This window comes from Cebus imitator, unplaced genomic scaffold (genome assembly GCF_001604975.1).
Source record: "Cebus imitator isolate Cc_AM_T3 unplaced genomic scaffold, Cebus_imitator-1.0 Scaffold527, whole genome shotgun sequence".
Lineage (NCBI taxonomy): Eukaryota > Metazoa > Chordata > Mammalia > Primates > Cebidae > Cebus > Cebus imitator.
In genome coordinates this window covers 1,110,954-1,127,130 of record NW_016107842.1, presented here as the reverse complement: position 1 = coordinate 1,127,130, position 16,177 = coordinate 1,110,954, and the positions used below count along the sequence as shown (strand labels likewise).

Genomic DNA, 16,177 nt, shown 5'->3' with positions numbered 1-16,177 from the left:
AAAAAAAAAAAAAAAAAAAATATATATATATATATATATATATAAATAATCACACACGAAAGTAAAATCAAAAGGGCATAAATTACCACAAGCAATGATTTACTTAAGAGACAACAAAAATGTAACTTTCTAAATTACAGGGTAATAATTCAGATAAATCTTCTGGACAAGTGATGAGACCACTGTGGGTACAGTATCACGAAAGCCTAATAAAGGAAGCAGGGCTGGGTGGGTTGGCTCATGTCTGTAATCCCAACAACTTTGAGAGGCTGAGGGGGGAGGATGGCTTGAGGCTGGGAGTTTGAGATCATGCCGGGCAACACAGTGAAACCCAGTGCCTCCAAAAAACAAAAAAAATTAGCTGGTCATAGTGGTGTGAGCCTGCAGTCCTAGCTACTTAAAACACTGAGGCTGCAGTGAGCTATGATCATGCCACTGAACTCCAGCCTGGTCAACAGAGAGACTGTGTCTCAAAAAAATACAAAATAAATAATTAAGGAAGGAGATAGTGAGCAGGGGTGATCTGAATAATTATGGGGACAGTCAGGGCACGAAACAGTCTAATTTAGAAGGTTTATATAAGACAATGCAGAAGGAAAGGTTAAATGGGTTGAAGCAGATTTCTAGTCCGAAGTATCAGAAAGTAGTGAGAAGCATCTAGAAATTATTGAGCATAGCATGATGAAAATATTTTAAGACTAATTTTGATTGAGCTCTTAAGTAATAAAAGGCAAACTAGGAGTATTTCACAATAACTGTGAAGTATAAAATGATGGTGGTATGGACTATGATGAGGTGACAAGGAATGGAAAGCAAGGGGCAAACTCACTAACTAACCTGGGAAAGGGCAAAATGTCAGGAACTACAAATGTGTATGCGCTTCCTGGCCCTATCCTCTCAAAAGACCTAGAAGCAACAGCACCCTAAGAGCAATGGGCATATGTGAACACTCAGCTCTTCATTTATAAGAGAAATGGCCAGTTCTAAAACTGGAACAGAGAAAGTACAAGATGAGTCTAGAAGATCTTGCGCCAGAAAATAGGAAATGCTCCCAAAAAAGATGAAGAAGAAAGAGCCTGGGCGTGGCAGCTCATGCGAGGTCGGGGGTTCAAGACCACCCTGGCCAACATGGTGAAACCCTGTCTCTACAGAAAATACAAAAATTAGCCGGGCACGGTGGCATGTGCCTATAGTCCTAGCTACTCGGGAGGCTGAGGCAGGAGAACTGCTTAAACCCTGGAGGCAGAGGTTGCAGTGTGCTGAGATCGCGCCACTGCACTCCAGCCTGGGCAACAGAGTGCGACTCCGTCTCAAACAAAAAAAAAAAAAGAAGAAAAAAATGAGTATATGTCAAAAGAACACAAAGGCCAGCCTGAAGGACGTCCACTGGCCAAACTTTGAACAATGCACATCAAAATATAAAGGAAGACAGTGATGAATCATAACATGTTGAATAGGACTCTATTAATCCATATTACAACTAGATAGGCAAATAAATAATGGCAAAGAACGAATGCCAAATGATAAATGTGGGGTGGTAGAGTTGGGGGAGGATACTGTGACCTGCTGAGGTGCTATGATTTTGTAATTATAGTCAAGTTCGATTCAGGCAAGAATCATCCGTGGATGCTATATCCAGGGGCGTGGGATTCGATGAGCAGCAGGCTATTTGTATCGGCTGAAAAGATCTCCCTACACATTGCTTATTCGTTGCAAGGACAGAAAGTAACTACACAGCAGAGAAGCTGGACATCTTTTATAGTCAAAACTAACCTTAACAAAGAGGAGCAGTCAGATGTCATGTACCTCTGGCTGTGATTCCCGAAAAGGAGACTTTGCAGTGTATTTAAGTATTCCAGCCAAGAATATATAACCTGAATCTAATGTTAGGCCTCTGAACCGTAAGACAAACCAAAACTGAGGAATATTCTATAAAGTAACTAGCTTGTATTCTTCAGAACTGTTAATGTCAATTAAGACAAAGGCTGGGCCGGGCGCGGTGGCTCACGCCTGTAATCCCAGCACTTTGGGAGGAGGCCGAGGCGGGTGGATCACGAGGTCAAGAGATCGAGACCATCCTGGTCAACATGGTGAAACCCCGTCTCTACTAAAAATACAAAAAACATTAGCTGGGCATGGTGGTGCGTGCCTGTAATCCCAGCTACTCAGGAGGCTGAGGCAGGAGAATTGCCTGAACCCAGGAGGCGGAGGTTGCGGTGAGCCGAGATCGCGCCATTGCACTCCAGCCTGGGTAACAAGAGCGAAACACAGTCTCAAAAAAAAAAAAAAAAAAAGACAAAGGCTGAAAAAGTTCCAGATTAAAGATCAAAGAGACATGAAATTAAATGCAATGCATGATTCTAAACAGAGGAACATAAACTACATTATTGGGATAAGTAATAAAACTGAAATATGCACCATAGATTTCAGTATTTTACCAATGTTAAATTTCTAAGTGGTTATGTAAGAATATCCTTTTTTGGTGAGAAATACACACTGAAGTATTAAGAGTTCAAGGAGCATAACATATATAGCCTAACCTTCAAATGGTTCAAATAAACATATATGTAAATAAATGTGTATGTGTGTTTGTCAATCTAGGAAAAGGTTATAGAGGAGTTTTCTGTAAAATTCTTGCAATTTTTCTATTAAGTGTGAAATGATTTCCAAAGTCAATGGAAATATCGAACCCAAATTCATTGGGTTTTGCATAGGTTTGTGTCTAGGAGGAAGAGAAGCCAGTCACAGTATTTGGACTAAAATATGGGACTACAGTGAAGGTTGAAGTATAGTTTTCAAAGTCATCCAAACAAATAGTTAAAACTGAAAGCCCCAATAACTGTTGTCCTCAAGGAAATGTGTGCGCTCATGTATACGCCACCAAGAACTTAAGGAAATTGACTGTTTTGTTTTTTTAAAACTTTGTTGTTTTAAATTATTTCTGTATGACAAGACTGTGTCTTTTTTTAAGTAGGCAGTGACAAAGACTAACAAACTTACCGCCAGTGTTTTTCAACTCTTCGGCTAAGGGCAATTTTTTCTCCTACCTCTGTGCACACTGGATTGGTCAAAACAATTTTACCCAAATCGGCCTTGACAGCACTAACTCTCCCTCCTGTAGACAGGGACCCTATGTTCACCATGAGTACTTCATTCTTAGACAGCTTTTGCACCTAGAAAAATAAATTGGAATAAAATAAACCCCCAAATCAAGACAATGCTTTCCAAAAATACTAAGAATTTACCAAATACTACTGGAAGTACGTCAATCGTAAAATTAAAAAAAAAATTATATAGAAATTTTATTGTAAAGGAATTTAAACTATAGTCTAAAGATGACAAAAGGAAGGTTTATTTGGCACCCACTGAATTTACACAAGATCCACCTTTTAAAAATAAGGTAGTAACCAGAGCAGAGAACCTCTTAAAATTCTGAAGAAGTTACATAGTACAAATGAGGTACAAAATTCCCCAAAGTGGGGAGAGGGGAGGACTATGGCTATATATGAGTTAATATAAGCTAATACTATGGCTATAATAATAATATGGCCATATATATAAGAGTTAATATGGGCCAGGCGCAGTGGCTCACGCCTGTAATCCCAGCACTTTGGGAGGTTGAAGCAGACAGATTGCTTGAGGTCAGGAATTCGAGACTAGCCTGACCAACATGGCAAAACCCCGTTTCTACCAAAAATATAAAAAATTAGCCGGGTGTGGTGGTGCACTCCTGTAATCTTGGCTACTTAGGAGGCTGAGGCAGGAGAACTGCTCGAACCCGGGAGGTGGAGGCTGCAGTGAGCCGAGATTGTGCCACTGCTCTCCAGCCTGGGTGACAGAGCGAGACTCCATCTCCAATAAATGAATGAATGAATGCTACAGTGAAATTTGCTGGGATAGGGTGTTGCCACATTCAAATGTTGACAAATATCAGCAAGTTTCTCTCTCAGAAAGTATTACCAATTTGTACTTTCTCAAAAAGCATGATTGCTTATTTTCCAAAATCTTTGCCAACACTAGGTGTCAGCAATTTCCCATCTCTGTCAGCCTAATCTGGGACATTGAGATCGGCCTGGGTAACACAGCAAAACTCCATCTCTATAAAAAGTACAAAATGAGCCAGGCATGGTGGCCCGTGCCTATAGTCCCAGCTACTCAGGAGGTTAAGGTGGGAGGATGCCTTGAGCCGGGAGATCGAGGCTGCTGTGAGTCGAGATCGCACCACTGCACTCCAGCCTGGGCAACAGAACAAGACTCTGTCTCAAAATAAACAACAACAACAAAATCATATGGATATTAGGAATGTCATTTCTTTGTCATACATGGCAAAAACTTTTCTGTTTCATAGGTTTCTTTTTTAAACTGACTGCCATATAGAAGTTCTCAATTTTGGCCAGGCACAGTGGCTCATGCCTGTAATCCCAGCACTTTGGGAGGCCCAGGCGGACGAATCACTTTAGGTAAGGAGTTCAAGACCAGCCCGGCCCACATATAGTGAAAACCCATCTCTACTAAAAAATAAAAAAAATAGCTGGGCGTGGTGGTGCACGCTTGTAGTTCCAGTTTTCCCTTATTTGGGAAACCAAGGCAGGAGAATCACTTGAACCCAGGAGGCAGAGGTTGCCATGAGCTGAGATCACACCACTGCACTCCAGCCTGGGCAACTGAGCAAGACTCCCTCTCTCAAAAAGAAAAATTTAAAAAAGTAGTTCTCAATTTCGCGGAAGTCAAATTTATTTACCTTCTGTTTTTTTTCTAAATTTCATGTTAACTATAAAAGAATAAAGCTCGAAACTAGTTTAACACCCCCATTTGTCACATTTTTAGAAACAGGAATTATAAAAAGCATTTACCTTTGCTGCTTTCTTGTCTCCTTCAGTGCGTACACCTAGAAGCCGTCTAAGCAGGAAATAGGAAATTTCCAATTCTGTGAATATCTCAGGTAAGGCTCCGACTGCACCAAGTACCTGCCCCACCATTCTGTCAGCCCGGCACAAAGTGGGGTCAATTTTTGTTCCAACTCCTAATATAAAAATAAGATGTATATAGCTCAATGTTTTATTTCCTAAAACACCTATAAAGTGAATTAGTTGGCCAGGCACGGTGGCTCACGCCTGTAACCCCAGCACTTTGGGAGGCCGAGGTAGATGGATTGCCGGAGGTCAGGAGTTCGAGACCAACCTGAGCAACACGGTGAAACCCCGTCTCTACTAAAATACAAAAAATTAGCTGGGCGTGGTGGCATGTGCCTGTATTCCCAGATACTCCGGAGGCCAAGGTAGGAGAATCACTCAAACCCAGGAGGCGGAGGTTGCAGTGAGCTAAGTTCACACCACTGCACTCCAGCCTGGGTGACAGAGTGAGTCTCAAAAAATTTTTTAAAAAAGTGAATTAGTTACCCCAAAGCCAAATAAGCACAACATGTACCTATATAATTTAATACATACTTTTATTTTCATACTCATATAATAGCTATATAGGCATAAAAATACTTGTTTTATCTAGACAAATGGATATGTACACTCATGAGATGACTGGGCAAATGAGAATAGAAACATTCTCTTGATTTAAATTCTAAACAAAGGGTTTAGAAACCTGATTTTCTAGGAATGATGGCTTGGCTGAAAACTTAATGCAGGAGATGGTACTTGGTCTGGAAAACAATAAAAATAAATTCTAAACAAAGGACAAACAGAGATAATAACTGAACTCAAAATATCCTTAACAAAGACTGGAAAAAATAGAAAATTCATAATGAGAAGTTTGCAGGATATTTGCATGCCACTTCTCCCCTGGAAGACTGATCGAAAAGACAGCTTAAAGACTACATATGGGCCAGGCCAGGCGCGGTAGTTCACGCCTATAATCCCAGCACTTTAGGAGGCCCAGGTGGGCAGATCACCTGGGGTCAGTTTGAGACCAGCCTGGTCAACACAGTGAAACCCAACCTCTACTAAAAATACAAAAAGTAGCTAGGTGTGGTGGCAGGTATCTGTAATCCCTGTTACTTGAGAGGCTGAGGCAGGAGAATCACTTGAACCCAGGAGGCAGAGGTTGCAGTGAGCTGAGATCGCAGCTGGGGCGACAGAGTGAGACTGCCTCAAAAAACAAAACAAAAACAAAAAACCACATAAGATTCCTGGGATTCACTTCAAAATATTCCAGCTGTGTCTTTATGGGAGTGGAGGAAAGAAGACATATAGAGCAAGATTAGGAAAACTTTTTTTTTTTTTTGAGACAGTCTCTCTCTCTTGCCCAGGCTGGAATACAGTGGTGCAATCTCGGCTCACTGCAACCTCTGCCTCCTGAGTTCAAGCGATTCTCCTACCTTAGCCTCCCGAGTAGCTAGGATTACAGGCATGTGCCACCATACCTAATTTTTGTATTTTTATTAGGGACAGTATTTCACCATGTTGGCGAGGCTGGTCTTGAATTCCTGACCTCAGGTGATCTGCCCACCTTGGCCTCCCAAAGTCCTGGGAATACAAGTGCGAGCCACCGCGCCCAGTCAAGATTGGTAAATCATTAATAATTGCTGAAGCTGAGTGATGGCTACGTGGGGGTTATCATTACAGCATTCTCTCCTATGTTTAAAGAGCTCCTTAGGCCAAGTGTGCTGGCTCACACCTGTAATCCCAACACTTGGAGAGGCCAAAGAGGGCGGATCACTTAAAACCAGGAGTTTGAGACCAGCCTGGCCAACATGGAGAAACTCCGTCTCTACTAAAAATACAAAAATTAGTTGGCCATGATGGTATGTGCCTGTAGTTCCAGCTACTCCGGAGGCTGAGGTACAAGAATTAACTGAACCCAGGAGGCGAAGGTTGCAGTGAGCCAAGATCACACCACTGCACTCCAGCCTGGGTGACAGAGTGAGACTCTGCCTCAAAAAAAACAAATTTTAAAATTTCCTTAAGTTAAATTTTAAGTTTCCAAATTTCCCTTGATTACCACACACATGCACACAAAGGATAAAATGATAGACGGGACTATAGGCACACATCACCAAATCCAGCTAATTTTACTATTTTATTGGAGAAATGGCATCTTACTGTTACCCAGCCTGGTCTCAAGTAATCCACCCAAGTTGGCCTCCCAAAGTACTGGGATTACAGGCGTGAGCCACCACGCCCAGCCTCTTTTTTCCTTTTGAGACAGGGTCCCTTGTCGCCCAGGCGGGAGTGCAGTGGCACGATCTTGGCTCTCTGCAGCGTCCACCTCTGGGCTCAAGCAATCCTCCCACCTCAGCCTCCTAAGTAGCTGGGACTACAGGCATTTGCCGCCACACCCAGCTGATTTTTGTACAGACAGGGTTTCACCATGTTGCCCAGGCTGGTCTCGAACTCCTGAGCTCAAGCGATCCACCCACCTCGGCCTCCCAAAGTGCTGGGATCACAGGTGTGAGCCACTGCACCCAGCCAATCTGATAAACTGTTTTTCGTGTCTTTTTTTAATTTCCTCTTTACAGTTTTTCACCAAAAACACAACTTGTTAGGTGAAGAATAAACTTTCTTCACCAAACATTTTCTTCTTTAATCTAAAGGTACAATACCCCTTTTAATTCTCACTTAATCTTTCAGTTTTGGGGGTATTTAGTAATAAACTAAGTTGTAAGGGACTATTGCAAAATATACATAAAAGCAACCATGGCTGGGCACGGTTGTTCACACCTATAATCCTAGCACTCTCTGAGAGGCTGAGGCAGGGGAGGTGCCTGAGCTCAGGAGTTTTGAGACCAGCCTGGGCAACACAGTGAAACCCCATCTCTATTAAAATACAAGAAATTAGCTGGGCGTGGCCACATGTGCCTGTAGTCTCAGATACTTGGGAGGCTGAGGCAGGAGAACTGCTTGAACCCAGGAGGCAGAGGTTGCAGTGAGCTGAGATTGCGCCCCTGCACTCTAACATGGGTGACACAGCAAGACTCCATCTCACCCCCACGCCCCAAAAAAGGGGAACTATTATCTACCAAAAAACTGTGTAAACAAAAATGTTAAGTGTAGGTAAGTATCTTAAATGATAAGTCATCAAACTTATTTTTTTGTATTGCTAAAAAGGAGTTACTCTATATCTGACCAAAATGTATCCTTTGTGTTTAAAAATAATTTTTATTAACTCATGAAGTCATCTTATAACCTAAAACAAGAGCTTAACCACATGGGGGAATATGACTGTTCCCCCACCCCACTCTATTATTAAAATAGCCAATTAAAAAACTATAATATGCCCCTTTTGGTAATCCACCTCCCACGAAAAGTACCACAAATAGTCACAAATTAGAAGAGATGAGAAGAAAATCTTTACCAATAAGACCGCCTGGAGCAGCATATTGCAGATCATTATGCTCCGCAAAAAGTGATACAATTTTGGAAAAGATTGGTTTACACATGAGTTTTCCTTCACTATCCTTGGAAACAATACCAGGTCTTACTTCTATCTCCTGGCCCACCTGTAAACATATAATTAGTAATTAAAATTATTGTGTTACAGCAAAATTATCACTTACCTATCAAAGTTCCATCAGGGGCCGGGCGTGGTGGCTCACGCCTGTAATGCCAGCATTTTGGGATGCCAAGGCAGGTGGATCACCTGAGGTCAGGAGTTCAAGACCAGCCTGGCCAACATGGTGAAACCCCATCTCTAACAAAAAAAATTAGCTGGGCAAGGTGGCGAGTGCCCGTAGTCCCAGCTACTCAGGAGGCTGTGGCAGCAGAATCGCCAGAACTAGGAGGCAGAGGTTGCAGTGAGCCGAGATGGTGCCACTGCACTCCAGCCTGGGTGACAGAGAGAGACTGTGTCTCAAAAAAACAACCTAAAGAAAGAAAAGAAAATGCAGTGTATACACACAGACACACAGACACACAGACACATACACACACACAGAGAAGAATATTATTCAGCCACAAAAAAAATAACCAAAGAAATTCTGCCATTTGCAGCAACTTATCTAGAACTGGAGGCCATTGTGTTAACTGAAATAAGCTAGGCATAGAAAGACAAATATCACACATTCTCACTCATGTGTATATGCAGGGGTTAAAAAGGTGGATCTCATAAAGGTAGAGAATGGATTGGTGGCTATCAGAGGCCCAGAAGAGTGAGGGGAATAGAGTTTGAAGAGGGAACAAAAGAATATTAAAAAAAGAAACTCTGTATCAAATACCGGAAACCATGGAAAATTTTTTTCTTCAATTTGAATCACCAATACTTTTTTTCCTGATTAAGACAAAGGTAAAACAAACAACAAAAGCAAAACAAAACAAAATCACAACAATCAAAACCCAGTTTACCTTTAATACTCCTTTTAGGATACTACCACCAGCTACACCCCCCTTAAGGTCATCAACTTCACAGCCAGGTTTGTTGACATCAAAAGATCTAATAACTAAAAGAAAATAAAACAAATTAAAGCCAGTTGTGTTAATTTTAACTTTAGAAGAAATATTATTTTCCATGTTAACTTTTCTAAAACAGTGGCAATACAAGATTTATACTAAAGGGGTGACTTTCTAAAAAAAATCTATTATTACTCCAATGCTTATGCAGCCTCACTTATGATGGGAAAAATGAAAATAAGTTTATTAACAAGTGGCATATATATAGTATACCAGTATTACAGAGTATCACGCAGCTATTAATGTTAGAGCTATATGTAACGATCTGGAAAAATAACCCTCATATACTGTTAAGAATAGTTCTAAAAACTACATGCATAACATAATCCCACTTCCACACACACACAAAAAAAATTAATGTCTGTATATGGATTTTTTTCCCCCTCTATCACAGAGGCTGGAATGCAGTTCTGCATTCTACAATCATAGCTCACTGCAACCTCAAACTCCTGGGCTCAAGTAATCTTCCTGCTCCAGCCTACTGAGTAGCTGGGACTACAGGTAGATACCAATGTACCCAGCTATAATATTTTAGTTTTTGTAGAGATGGGGTCTTCCTTTGATGCCCAGGACGGTCCCAAAATCCTAGCCTCAAGCAATCCTCCCACCTCAGCCTCAGCATCCCAAAGTGTTGGGATTACAGGTGCAAGTCACCATGCCCAGCCTGTGTATATGTTTATACATGATGATATGAACAAAGAGAAAAGTGTGTGAATAATGGACACCAAATGTTAACTTTGCTTACTTTAGGGCTAAGGAACTAGAACTTGAAAACAGAGAGATTATGAACATTTTCTTTATATACCTCTATATTATATGACTCCTGTAAGAACAATTCAGCTTTATAACTACAAAACAACACTAGGACTACATGACCTGCACTTAAGTCACTTCAGAGAATATTTCCTACTAAACACCAGGAGCCCGGATGAAGGCCCAGACAAGCTCAAATGTCTGTTTCGAGAAGGCTTCTACATTCCTGGATAAGAACCACAATCTTAGGTGATCAAATTATACCAGTATCAGTTTTTTTCTAATGGAACAATAAAATCATCTGTATAACGTTTTAGTCAGGAAGGTCTAACACCCTGACTAAAACCTTATGATTCCATAGAGAATACTGTATTATTCCATCTTGATCACATACCATGTATTGAGTACAGAAAGGTTAACAGTTGTTTTTGTTTTTTTGAGATGCAGTTTTGCTCTTGTTGACCAGGTTGGCGTGCAGTGGTGCAATCTTGGCTCACTGCAACCTCCGCCTCTTGAGTTCAAGCAATTCTCCTGCCTCAGCCTCCTGAGTAGCTGGGATTACAGGCACGCACCACCATGCCCAGCTAATTTTTTGTATTTTTAGTAGAGACAGGGTTTCACCATGTTGGTCCGGCTGGTCTCGAACTCCTGACCTCAGGTGATCCACCCACCTCAGCCTCTCAAGGTGCTGGGATTATAGGCACCAGGCCGAGGTTAACAGTTTTTATTGTGTTCAGGACTCTGTCCTTCATCCAGTAATACAATCTAGTACTGCCAACACAATCTCAGAATTAATTGATTTAAAAAAAAAACTGTATGAATCATCACCTCTGCAGAAAGAGGAAATATTAATAAACACCCTTAAAGAGGACTCACCAATGTGGAAAAGATCAGATTAAGAGTTAATGGTAAATCCAATCACTTACCAATAAGGCGGGGCTCTGAAGTAAAGTCTCTTGGGGGTACTGGAATTTTCTTTACTATGTACTCACAAACAACTTCAATATTGTATTTCAGCTGAGCCGAAATTGGAATAATGGGAGCTCCCTCTGCTACTGTACCTATTATGACAAAATTCAGAAAGATCAAAATTCTACAGTTTTATAAAATTTATTCTATGTATGTTATATAAAACAATTAAGATTACTATAATACAATAGATGCCTAAACCCCATACAAATGTCAGCAACAAGTGCAAGGTGGATAATTCTGTTCAGAAAATTGGCAATGTTCTATGTTTGTTTTTACTCCTGAAAATGAATACTATTCCCTTTAAGGGAAAATTTGTTAAATTATATTAATAGACATACTTAATATTAGTACAATGATAAACCTGTTCACAGAAAGAAAATACTAACGTTCCTGGGAAAGAGCACTCTACTAGTTGAAAAGATTTCTAACATGTAATTAATCTCCCAATAAATGTCAAGATAAAATTACAGACTCTGATAATCAAAGACTGCTGGCACAAATAATTTTAATTTAATTTCTTTTTTTTCCTTTGAGACAGGGTCCCGCTCTTTTGCCCAGGCTGGAGTGCAGTGGCACAATCACGGCTTGTTGCAACCTCCACTTCCCAGGCTCAAGCAATCCTCACACATCAGCCTCCTACGCAGTAGCTGGGAACACAGGTGTGTGCCACCAATCCCGGCTAATTTTTTGTAGTTTTTGTAGAGACGGAGTTTTACCATGTGGCCCACGTTGGTCTTGAACCCCTGGACTCAAGCGATCCGCCCGCCTCGGCCTCCCAAAGTGTTGGCATTACAAGTGTGAGCTACCATGCCCAGCCATATATATTTGCTCCGTATTACTTATATGTCAAACAAGCTAGTCAAAGAAATAGACCAAACACAATTAGACTTTAATTAAAATCGCGTATTACTTTTCGTGATGACAGAACTGAGTTCACAAGAAATTAACCTTTCTAACAAGAAAAACAAGACTAAGAGAGAAAATGTCAACAATAAGATATATGATATCTCTATGCTATTAGAGAAAGGGACATTATAGAGATGAAATAAATCACTGTCCTTCCAAATCTGAAAGTAGCTGTTCAGTAACAAATACTGTAAGACAAGTTTTTTTAGATTATGTTACTCATTTTACTATTACTGACATTTATTTTTTAAAAATCTGACTGATAAAGTTTCCAGAATACAACCCCAGTTCTAACTTGCTGCCAGCAAAAATATACTTTAGTATATTAAATTCAGAAACATAGATTTTATTAGTTATATCAGGTTGCTAACAAGCAGTAGGTAGAGTGCTAAGGCTTAAGACTCATAAGTTTACCGTGTTTTAGGTAATATACATTACAAGTTAATTTAACATCTAGTATCCAGAGTAAATGCCCCTCAAAGTGATTCATAGATTTATTACATATTATGGCTTCTTACCTTGGACAAAAGCAAGAATCTGCTCGTATTGTTCTTTAGCCTGACTTTCTTTTACCAAATCAATTTTATTTTGTAGAATCAAAATATGCTTCAGTTTCATGATTTCTATAGCAGCTAGGTGTTCAGATGTCTGAGGCTGAGGGCAAGATTCATTACCAGCTAGTTGATGAAGAATAAAAAAGATCTATTTAAGAATAGCTAGAAATACCCAGAACAAGCAGACTAATCCATAAAGAGAGAAAGTAGATTATAGGTTGCTAGGGGGTGGGGGAGGGAAACATGGGGACTGATGCTTCACGAGCATGGGGTTTTCTTTTGTGGTGATACAAACGTTCTAGAACTAGATAGTGGTGACACTACAACCACTATGTTGTACAAAATTGTGAATGCACTTAATGCCACTAAGCTGTACACTTTAAATACATAAAATGGTACATTTTATGAGTCTCTTTTGCCACCCACACCCCCCCACTGCCCAAAAAAGTCTGGCATCTAATAAAGGAGACTTTGGAATGTTCTAGCTGTACTCAAGGCAACAGTCCTAGATATTATTGCCAGGCATCCACCTTTTGGCCCAGCTTCACCCTGTTGCCTGCATTCACTGGAACCTCCCAACTGTCTGGCCCCCAACCCTGGTCCTAAGCAAGAAGCTTAAAATCAATAAGTTTGGCTTCTCAGGGTCTGCCCTCAGCTTTTGCTCAGGTATAAGGTAAAGCCCTCTAGCTCTATCCAGTCTTGGAAATGCTCTGGCCCAACCAACTTCCTGAGAGGTAGAGAGTAATTAAGAAGAAAAAGCACTTAATACTATCTAAGAATTTTAACTAATATCAGAGGCTACTCTTCAACCAAGAGGGAAGAATGCGACTGTGAAAATAACAGTGTATTATAAACAGGCATGTTTGGTTGAGCACTCTAATGATCAGCCTCCTCAAGTTGTGATGTTCACGTGTCCTGACTATATTCACGTGGCATGCTTTAAAAAAAAAATTTTTTTTTGACAATGAGTCTTACTCTGTCTCTGTCACCCAGGCTGGAGTGCAGTGGCCTCATCTCTGCTCACTGCAACCTCTGCCACCTGGGTTCAAGCGATTCTTCTGCCTCAGCCTCCTTAGTAGCTGGGATTACAGGCGTGCCCCACCACGCTCAGCTAATTTTTGTATTTTTAGTAGAGACGGGGTTTCACCATGTTGGCTAGACTGGTCTGGAACTCCTGGCTCTAGGATTACAGGCATGAGCCACCATGCCCAGTTGCTTTGAGACAGAGTCTCCCTCTTGCTGCCCAGGGTAGAGTGCAATGGTGCCATCGTGGCTCACGGCAACCTCCTCCTCCTGGGTTCAAGTGATTCTCCTGCCTCCTGAATAGCTTGGATTACAGGCGTGCACCACCACGCCTGGCTAATTTTGTATTTTTAGTAGAGACGGGGTTTCGCCATGTTGGCCAGGCTGGTCTGGAACTCCTGACCTTAGATGATCCGCCTGTCTCGGCCTCCCAAAGTGCTGGGATTACAGGCGTGAGCCACCTTGCCTGGTGCTTTTAATGAAATCTCTCAATAGCTTACACAGGAAACAAAGCATATACTATCCTTGAAAACTCCACTTATTACTAGACTTCAGCACTTATTATGAATGGTATTTGTATCTTAAATACATCTACAGTAGACAGTTCACAGACACACACACACACAACACAAATAGTTTTACACATACATTTAGAACTAAATAAATCACCTCACATGATTTCAATGAGAAAAATGAACCAATGACTTTTTTTCTTTTTCTCAGATGCTACCACAAGAATTCTCACAAGCCATCAGCCCCAAGTCTATCTTTTCGAGTATTTTGTGATAGCTAGTAGGTAGGAAAGTCATCCTGGAGGACATGTTAGTTCCCATTCGCGTCAGCCATAGGTAATAGATATGGTCCTTAAAGGCCTTAGTTCCCCTTTAAATACTTCATCTCGAATTTGTTCCACATTCTTTTGTACAGACCAATTGTGAGGTATTTACCTATCAACAGAAGAGCTGCATCCATCACCGCTGCACCATTCAGCATAGTAGCCATCAAAATATCGTGGCCCGGACAGTCAACAAAGGAAACATGTCTAACAATTAAGAAATAACAATCAGTTTTAACATGAATTACTACTTAAACATGCTATAGATTTCTTAAAGTTAAATCAACTTAGGAAATAATCTTATCGCTATAAAATTAGTACAGGGCTTGGTGTTTCTAGAACTTAGAAGTAAGTTCACCAGCTGAGATTAAAACCACTACAGATTACAAAGCAAATTCAATTAGTTATGTGCAGAACGGAAGATAAAGAAACCCCCAAATCCAATCAAAGTGAATATGGTATAGAATAATGGTGCAGAGTATATACTGAGAATCTCATTGATTTGAAAGCTAAAACTTATAATGACTTATAAAAACCATGTTAAATCTGAAAAAACAATTTTCTGTCTGGGCAAGGTGGCTCACATCTGTAATCCCAGCACTTTGGGAGGCGGAGGCAGGTGGATCACCTGGGGTCAGAAGTTTGAGACCTGCCTGACCAACATGATAAAACTCCATCTCTATTAAAAATACAAAATCAGCCGTGTGTAGTAGCACATGCCTGTAATCCCAGCTACTCAGGAGGCTGAGACAGAAGAATCACTTGAACCCAGGAGGTGGAGGTTGCAGTAAGCCAAGATCACGCCACTGCACTCCAGCCTGGGCAACAAGAGTTAAAACTCTATCTCAAAAAAAAAAAAAAAATTTCCAAAAATAGCTCTAGCACCTTGAAAAACTAGACTTGCCCATTTGAAGTAGAGATGGCAGCACTTTTTCAAAGCACAACTATGGTATTCAATTCAGAGCCACAATTTTTTTTTTTAATTGTATGCTCACACTGTCATGATCTAAAAGAGGGGTCAGCCCTTAGGCCAACTCTGGCCCACCACCACACCTATTTACATACATATTGTCTACATCTGCTTCTGTAATAGAACAGAAGCAACAGAAACTCTATGGCCTGCAAAGCTGAAAACATTTACTAACTGGCCCTTCATGGAAAAAGTTTGCTGATCCGCTATTAATGGCCAGGACTACAGTGAGGCAAAATACAAACTTTAAGAGAACGCCAAAAAACTCAGTCAAGGTAAATGGCCAGGCACAGAGGCTCATGCCTGTAATCCCAACACTTTGGGAGGCTGAGGCAGGTGGATCACTTGAGGCCAGGAGTTCAAGACCAGCCTGGCCAACATGGTGAAAGCCCACCTCTGCTAAAAATATAAAAACTAGGCTGGGCACGATGCTCACACCTGTAATCCCTGCACTTTGGGAGGCTGAGGCAGGCAGATCATGAGGTCAGGAGATCGAGACCATCCTGCCCAACATGGTAAAAACTCCATCTCTACTAAAAATACAAAAATTAGCTGGGCACAGTGGTGCGTGCCTGTAACCCCAGCCACTCAGGAGGCTGAGGCAGGAGAACTGCTTGAACCAGGGAGTCAGAGGTTGCAGTGAGCCCAGATCATGCCACCGCACTCCAGCCTGGGTGACAGAGCAAGACTGTCTCAAAAACCAACCAACAAACAAAAGATAAACATATATATTCAATATATATATATATATATATATATATATTTTTTT

At 41.0% G+C, this 16,177-nt stretch overlaps 1 protein-coding gene across 2 annotated transcripts in view; it reads right to left on the bottom strand.

The window, feature by feature from the left end:
• The window catches only part of EIF2S3 (eukaryotic translation initiation factor 2 subunit gamma), a 22,807-nt gene that overhangs the window by 2,512 nt on the left and 4,118 nt on the right, over window positions 1-16,177 (bottom strand). The window contains exons 5-11 of one of the 2 annotated variants that reach the window (XM_017514579.2): window positions 14,551-14,645; window positions 12,545-12,703; window positions 11,075-11,209; window positions 9,291-9,385; window positions 8,305-8,449; window positions 4,854-5,023; window positions 3,001-3,173 (exon numbers count right to left, since the gene is read on the bottom strand). In XM_017514579.2, the coding sequence (XP_017370068.1) occupies window positions 3,001-3,173; window positions 4,854-5,023; window positions 8,305-8,449; window positions 9,291-9,385; window positions 11,075-11,209; window positions 12,545-12,703; window positions 14,551-14,645 (972 nt within the window). The remainder of the gene's footprint in view (window positions 1-3,000; window positions 3,174-4,853; window positions 5,024-8,304; window positions 8,450-9,290; window positions 9,386-11,074; window positions 11,210-12,544; window positions 12,704-14,550; window positions 14,646-16,177) is intronic. The other variant, XM_017514580.2, reaches the window with a different exon arrangement.